This window comes from Neodiprion pinetum, chromosome 2 (assembly GCF_021155775.2).
Source record: "Neodiprion pinetum isolate iyNeoPine1 chromosome 2, iyNeoPine1.2, whole genome shotgun sequence".
Taxonomy (NCBI): Eukaryota; Metazoa; Arthropoda; class Insecta; order Hymenoptera; family Diprionidae; genus Neodiprion; species Neodiprion pinetum.
This window is the reverse complement of record NC_060233.1, coordinates 3397148-3404955: the sequence shown is the minus strand read 5'-3', so window position 1 is coordinate 3404955 and position 7808 is coordinate 3397148. Positions and strand designations below refer to the sequence as shown.

Genomic DNA, 7808 nt, shown 5'->3' with positions numbered 1-7808 from the left:
TCTTGCCACACTCATCGAGCTTACAACATCGATGACGATAAATAACGCTTCGCCACAGATCTTGGAGTCGGATAAATTTTCACTTACTCAGAGAGGATATGCGTTTAAGGCAACATCCTGTGTATCATGATGCAATATTACGGAAACCACAATTGGTAAGGTTCATATTTATGTATAATATAAAAGAAAATGAGCAAGATTTATTATTGCTTACAATGAAGTTTAAGCTCAGTTCCTCTTCACTGCATGCATACAACGCTCAAGCTGTTATACGTGTAAATTTATATTACAATTGTATTTTGTCTGTATTCTACAGTAATATGAAATGTTTAATCTATAAAATGCAATCTCTACGCCGGATAATACTTCAAATCCAAATGTCGATATTTCTGCTATGAAGGCACTGTTTGTGCCGTCGCCGCGTCGGGCAATTCTTGTGAGAACGTTCGATGCGCAGTCGAAACAGTTTCCGCATTGCGTCATCATTGCGTACGTAAAGCTGCGACGAAGATAGCTGGGAAACACACGAGTTAAATAGCTGGGTGGTAATAAAAAAAAACTAAACGTGATGTACGTATAACTTATATAAATTAGGGTCTAATGGACCACCATACATGTATTTTCTTATACGTGAGTCACAATGAGGTGTCCAATCATTTATTGCTCTCTTAGTATATTCTTTTCAAAGTTATTTCATGAAGCGTTGTATACTTGATTAGCCGACGTGAAGACACGGGCGATAGTTCACTATATATACCTATACACGCACATGACAGATGTATATTTATAACACCTATGTAATATTTGTATGGTGTTCTACCATGCGTAAATGTCGAATGAATACACTTCGGAATGCGTAACCATGTTATGTATACATACGTGCATGGATATAGATATATCGTATCACTTCTCGGTCTGAAATACACGTCAAGCGGGTGCTTGGCGTTGGAATGGTAATGTAATTCATGAAGTATGTTATTCTTGGGCGAGTCTATACCGTTTAAAGATAACTTCATTTATTTGTTCATCGATGCATTTTATCCTACCGGTATACTATTTTTATCCACCTTCGAATGTTGTTCAAGATCGTACCAAGATCGCATCATCCGTTCAGGTATGTCAGCGGAAAAATACCAAACTATATAAAAACTCGCGATGCGACGGTGAACTATAATTAAGAGAGGAAAAGGATTTATTTTGTGACGAAGCTCTCCTTTTAAATTCTCGAGATAGACTGTTTTTACAATAATGTTGGTTGACGCAGCAACCTTATTCTTTTGAAATACATAAGAGGTTTATAAACGTCTTTTATCTATGATGACTACGAGATCATTAAAAAGGGGACAAAACGGGTGATTTCACCCTTTGTATCAATATGATTGGGTGTGACGCAAAAACGGCATGGCTTCCAAATGTTAAGATCACTTAAAAATCGGATGCCACATCTAAGCTGCCGTTCGTGCAACGTTCCGTAACAATATAAAGGATTTTCCCTCGTAAAAGAATATTTATCCTCTTACACAGAGATAAGCCTGCGGTTTAGAAGCGAATGGTTTAAAAGCGGGAGAGATAAAGAAACGAAACAAGTTTCTGCCTTGTATTATTGTTTTATTTTTCTATTGAAGTAACTAAAAGGTAATAAGCAACGTTACACGTAATAACTTATACAGTGAGTGGAAACTGTTTTATCAGGTCCACGTTATTAAGAATATTCATTTCCAAAAATCGTCCGCTGTTTTAGCCGAAAACAATCGCTCAGCACCTTGTATAATGACTTTTAGCCCGAATTGAAGGTGTCCAGAGCCGGTTGGCTGCGGTTAACTAAAATTCGATCTACGGAGTCAAAAAACCGTTAAGGTAGATATTCCTCGCCGGTCTCTAGCCGGTGTCACGTGATGTATCCAGTCTTGTTTTTATGCCTACCATGTAATGTCGTCTGTACGTGTACACCGTTACACCTGATGGTATAGAAAGTACGGTTAATAACGATGCGTGTTTGCCGGCTATATAACGCCCCTGGTGCCTATCTTGGTCGTAGAAACTCCCCTCCATCAAAGAATTCACTATGCCTTTCCTTTATACAAACATTCTTGTCCGATTTGTGTTAGTGGTCACACGTACAATGTACATACACGTGTTTACACTGCAGAGTGTGGGTCAAAATGCGGAGCCCGTGAACGGGTGCTTATGGCTGTTGGGTCAGTCCTTAGTCAGCCACCAGAGTCAGCGGAATAATCGCTAATTTTAAAGCTCGTCATTGTCACAGCCGTATCTGGGATCAGTGCATCCGTACAAAATGAGTAAATACTTGGTGTTGTTGCTCATAACTATCGGTGCTGTCACTGCTCAGCAGGTATATTTTATTTACTCTTTATTCGATTTTCATAATTTACCGTTTTACGCAGTTGTTGTATTGGGTGAGGATATGAATTTCATTGTTTGCGACCGCTCTACCGAAACATGTTGAAAAACCGGTTCTACGAATTAGTTTTTACTCTTTATACGATGTACCTCGCCACCTAACGATGATATGAAAACAAGACGAGTTTAGTCGCGACTATACCGCCTGGCTGACTTATTTCGAGAACTTTTTACAGTTCAAACTTGAATTTCGTAATACCGCGTCCCGGGAACTCTGCGCCCTGGAAACCGTTAAATCAAGATGGCCGTTGCCACACCTTATAAACTATCGGCTTGATATTTTACTCGTTAATCATTGTTGTGTCGCATATATTTTATATCTAGACTTTTATCATTGCTTTCATTTATTTCTCTCTGTTTATCTACCAGTCTTCGCGCCATTTGAATTATTTCATTTATTTATCAGGCTACGTTTAAGCGAAGACAAGAACTGCGGTATTATATGAGCTATATCCCGACAAAATCATTAAGCGTCCAATTTGAACAAAGTACTTGAAGCACAAAAGTATTAGTAATAATTTACATCGGTATTTCAGTAATAATAAAATATGTTTCACTATAATTTCGAACTAAAATAGAATAATTAATTTGAAAATGACTTGTTCAATGTTTTCAACGCCATTGTTGCCGAGGATGATGTTCCTGTGTAGTTTTTCGAAGAGAATATTATTGCCTGAAATTACAATAACTTGAATTTAATATCACTGAAGTTAAAATAACGTTAAACTGATGCATTATTTTTAAATACTTGCGACGTTAAGTAATTTTAGATTTTTACATCGTTTTTGTACGGCACCTTGACCAAATATGTTTAGAATGCATCCAGGGATTCAAGTCTTATCGCGTTTCACTAAAGAAAGTGTATGGGATACATAATAGATCTCCTAATTATTAAAGTTATTTTTTATCAGTCACTTTGAGATTGCTTCGTTGAGCCGTGAAGATAGTTTGGAAAATAGTTTAACGTCATTTTAAACGATCTGATGAAATTCTTGCTGCTTTTAGGATATGTTTAGGAGATCTTGAAGTTGATATTGAGTAAATACGGGCAATTTCTATTGGTGGTATGATTTTAAAAGTGCCTGAAACGGGGAGACTCATTTTGAATTTTATTTGAAGCTATCCATTTATTTACCGGTTCAACTTCACCACAGCTGTTCATAACAAATACAATAATATATTATTCAAATTCGCGCCGGATGAAGTACATACGTACCGCAATGACAGTAACCTACTTTCTGAAGTCCTTTGTTTTCTAACCATTTATGGTGCAAGAGCTGAAGGAATGCGTGTACGGATCTCTATGAATCTAACAATATGCTCGAAAACCGCGGGCGTAAAATGAACGAACCACTACAATGTCTAATATATGTTTTATGATCTTGACTTTATTATGTCCATGGTGGAACATCCAGAGATTTTTTCAGAATGTTTTACAGCACCATAATGGGAAAATGAGTACTGACCTTTACGACCATTCGTATTCATTGTTAATAATTTCTTTTACTTTACACACATTGCAGAAGGTCTCGGTGAAGATTTACTATGAGTCACTATGCGAGGACAGCATGGCTTTCTTCACAAAATCATTTGTACCAGCATGGCGAGATGAAGACGTACAACGTTACATTAACCTGTCGTTGATCCCATATGGAAAAAGTATCCCAAAGTCGTCCGACCCGAATAACAGGTGGGATTGCCATCACGGAAGAGAAGAGTGTGTCGGCAATAAGTTTCAGTCATGCATTATCGACAAGTCCTCGGGACTAACAGTTAAAAACCAAGTCGATTTTATAGACTGTCTCATGAGTAAAGCTGACAAGAGCTCAGCTTACATGCCGACTGCAGATACCGTAAGTATTCGAAAATATGAAACAAAGATCTCATTGCGTACGGTAAATAAACACGATCCCCGAACTACCAAGGGTCAATATCATAATGTATACCATTGATGATGTATATTCACGCTCCTTCCTGCCCCGATATTCCAGATTTTCAGATAAATTTTGCATATTTTCCTTATTACAGTGTGCATCGACAGTACATACCAACGCTGAGACGTTGAAAAATTTGAAACAATGCGCTGACGGTTCACAAGGAAATTCGATATATGAAATGAATCAGAACAAAACAAATGCACTACAAAACCCTCTGCAGTCCGTCCCAACGATCGTCTTTAACGACGTAAGTAATAATATTTTTCTTGCAGTATAAGGTCCTATTCCGAGTCACGCATACGAGCCTTATTTTCGAATTGTTTGGTATATTTGTTAGTTTTAATTCACGTAACAAAAGTAGTTGAATTGTCGTGCAACTTAACATGTATATTAACGACTGATATAATAATAACGTTATGACAGTCTTGACAGATTTCAAACTCGAATTTTCACATTAAAATTCAAAACTCGTATCGGGCTTTTAAACATAAAACCTATACAATAAATCAACTTCAACTGTCGGTTCGTTACTCATGACAAACGATGGTTTAAAACATAAAATATTTTTTCACAGAGATATAACAAAGCAGATTCTGACACTGCACAGAAATCATTCCTTACTGTCTTGTGCAAGTACATTATGGATTCTCCGAAGCCAAAGGCCTGCGACTCCGTAAGCGGAGCTCCGAGCACAACTGCAGGACTCATGAGCCTCGTAACTGCAGGTCTTATTTACCGTATGCTGTAATGAGCTGCCTCAGCTATATGCGTTCAGCGATACCATATCTTTCATATACCTATAAATAGTATTAGAATACTATAAGTAAGAAGAAGAATTTTTTAATATATTTAATACGTTTATTAAAATTCTATTACCGAAAAATCAATTCTTGTATTGTATACTCGTATTTTGGATAAAGAAAATTGGAAATCTTGTTTATAAAAATCCATAACTGTCTCTGTGAAATACGGCGATCCAATTATTGTTAGCGAAGAACTAATTTTACGCAACGGAATCTCGAAAGCGCTGACACTATGTCAATTATTCAAAAAGCACAACTCCTAAATCCTACTAGACCGTTTATACCTGGGACCGCGAGAAATTCTTGAAAGAAGCATCAATACACAAGTCGTCACATCGTAAGTTTGCAGTTCAGAATCATTACGGGAACATATCGGGTCTGAGCGTTGAAGCAAGCAGTCTTGGCGCCTGCAGATAGGCAACCGGGCGTTATAGCGGCGTTCACGGAATGGCTAATGTAAGTCCAGTTGCCTATCAGTAGGCGCTGCAGTGGCTCGTTTCGACGCTTAGACCCGGTACATTGATTGAACAGTCGTATCTGTTTTTCGGATAATACTCGTGCTTTGAAGAACTATTGAGCGAAAAGCGAAATGTAATAACGGATGGCGTATTCGATCTGCGTCAAATCAATTACTCTTGAGAAATCACGTCGACATAGTGCATCAAAGAATTAGTTGAACCATTTTTGAAAACCGGCCGAATTCCGATTGAAAAAATCCAAAGGAGTAAAGCCTTACTTGGGTGCTTTTATTACCATTGCCAAGACCCCGCTCTACTCTACTCTACTCTTACTCTCATGTATTACAAACATAATTGTGATTATTAAAGCATTGTTATTCTTATTATTATTATTATTCTTTTTTTCGAGCTCGGAATTTTTTGTCTCAGATCTATTTGTATGATACTTTTTCGACTAAATGGACTGAAAGAAGTGCGAAAACGAGATGTAGAACAGCTAACGACCAATAATTGAGGAAATACAAAGGTAATGCGGTGGAAATTGATTTTTTATTCATCTTAATGCAGGTTACATCAAATAGAAATAATACAATATCATACATCGTATAACGTATCCTGGCATCGGTGTGTTGCACCTATACGCAGGGTCAAACTTAAGCTATATGTTAAAACTAGATTAATATCTATCTGGTATAGTATTTTTATATTGTGCTTGAGACAATGCATACTGCACACCTACTTCTGCGTATATTTGTTAGATTTCTTGTGTAGTTATTAACCCTTCGCGGTCGCACTGTGTCATATTTAGCCCTAGAGCCCATGTGTTTCTCATAAGACGACAAATAAATGTGTCTGCGAAGGGTTACTTATAATTATGCATTCCGCTTTGCTTTGGACTCTAGTTCTATATGTCAACTTTTTGAATTATTACACTCTGACACCCAAACACTTGTACTAGAATTAAAGAATATTGAATAAAGTGAAACACTATGAGTTGTGAACTTGTGATTTATTTCTCTTGCCCAGCTTTTCGAAGAGCCGTCGCTAATTCCGTGTATTTTAGCTATGACTTTTGATGCGTTATTCATAGGGTAACCCTTGCTATTTTGCAATATTTCAAGAATCATTAGTCCCACAGAGGTGCAGAATTAACATGTAGAACAGTATAGGACCGACGGCCGAGAAAATACTGAAAAATTTTGTCGTTTCTCAATTGTGACTCTTGATCCGTTGCTCGCATCGTAGAGACTGCGCGCAATCGAATCCTCTCGCGAAATGACGTCGGTATGGAGGATAAAAGAATTTTTTCAAGCATTTTTAAAAATGAAAAAATTTTCGTTAATAATCTAAAGCAGATAGACTTACTTTTTTCTTCATTTTGGGAGCCGAAAATTTTTGGTCTCAGATTCGAGTTTTATGACCCTTTCCTGACTAATTCGACCCCTAGGAACTCAGAAAACGCAGCGAAACAAGCGTGGGACCAACGGCAGAGAAATTACGAAGCAAAGAGCATTAGCTGAAAAATGTCAAAAACACAGGTCTCGTTTTTTGGCTGTAACTTTTGATCCGCTGATCGCAGCGTATTGGGACTGCGCCCAATCGATTTTTCTCGCAAAATTACGTCTTAATTGTGCATGAGAGAATTTATTCCTGCACTTTTCAAAATCGCGAAAATTTTCGCCAAAAATACAAAGGGGTTAGCCTTACTTTTTTCTCCATTTTCGGAGCCGAAAATTTTTGGTCTCAGATTCGATTTTTATGATCCTTTCCTGACTAATTCGATCCCTAGGAACTCAGAAAACGCAGCAAAAAAAGCGTGGGACCAACGGCAGAGAAATTACGAAGCAAAGAGCATCAGCTGAAAAATGTCAAAAACACAGGTTCTGGTTTTTTGGCTGTAACTTTTGATCCGCTGATCGCAGCGTATTGGGACTGCGTTCAACCGATTTCTCTCGCAAAATTACGTCGGAAGAGTGCATGAGAGAATTTATTCCTGCACTTTTCAGAATCGCGAAAATTTTCGCCAAAAATACAAAGGGGTTAGCCTTACTTTTTTCTTCATTTTGGGAGCGGAAAATTTTTGGTCTCAGATTCGATTTTTATGACCCTTTCCTGACTAATTGGACCCCTAGGAACTCAGAAAACGCAGCGAAACAAGCGTGAGACCAACGGCAGAGAAATTACGAAGC

At 37.7% G+C, this 7808-nt stretch overlaps 1 protein-coding gene and 1 long non-coding RNA gene across 2 annotated transcripts; one reads left to right on the top strand and one right to left on the bottom strand.

The window, feature by feature from the left end:
* Nucleotides 1-180: 180 nt before the first annotated feature.
* On the bottom strand, nucleotides 181-1398 carry LOC124211078 (uncharacterized). The gene is made up of 2 exons (XR_006881386.2): nucleotides 880-1398; nucleotides 181-514 (listed from the first exon to the last, which is right to left on the bottom strand). It is a non-coding gene; the product is annotated as an uncharacterized lncRNA (long non-coding RNA).
* Nucleotides 1399-2192: 794 nt separating this feature from the next.
* On the top strand, nucleotides 2193-5304 carry LOC124211076 (GILT-like protein 1). Its single transcript, XM_046609767.1, has 4 exons — nucleotides 2193-2353; nucleotides 3945-4274; nucleotides 4450-4605; nucleotides 4933-5304. The coding sequence occupies exons 1-4, from the start codon at nucleotides 2297-2299 to the stop codon at nucleotides 5104-5106; spliced, it is 717 nt and encodes a 238-aa protein (XP_046465723.1). The 5' UTR covers nucleotides 2193-2296; the 3' UTR covers nucleotides 5107-5304.
* The last annotated feature ends 2504 nt before the right edge of the window (nucleotides 5305-7808 follow it).

Excerpts from the sequence above, each read along its gene's own strand:
- LOC124211076 (XM_046609767.1), top strand. The coding sequence starts at position 2,297 with ATGAGTAAATACTTGGTGTTGTTGCTCATAACTATCGGTGCTGTCACT. Across the intron at positions 2,354-3,944 it reads GTGCTGTCACTGCTCAGCAG|AAGGTCTCGGTGAAGATTTA; the intron begins GTATATTTTATT and ends CACACATTGCAG. Across the intron at positions 4,606-4,932 it reads CAACGATCGTCTTTAACGAC|AGATATAACAAAGCAGATTC; the intron begins GTAAGTAATAAT and ends ATTTTTTCACAG.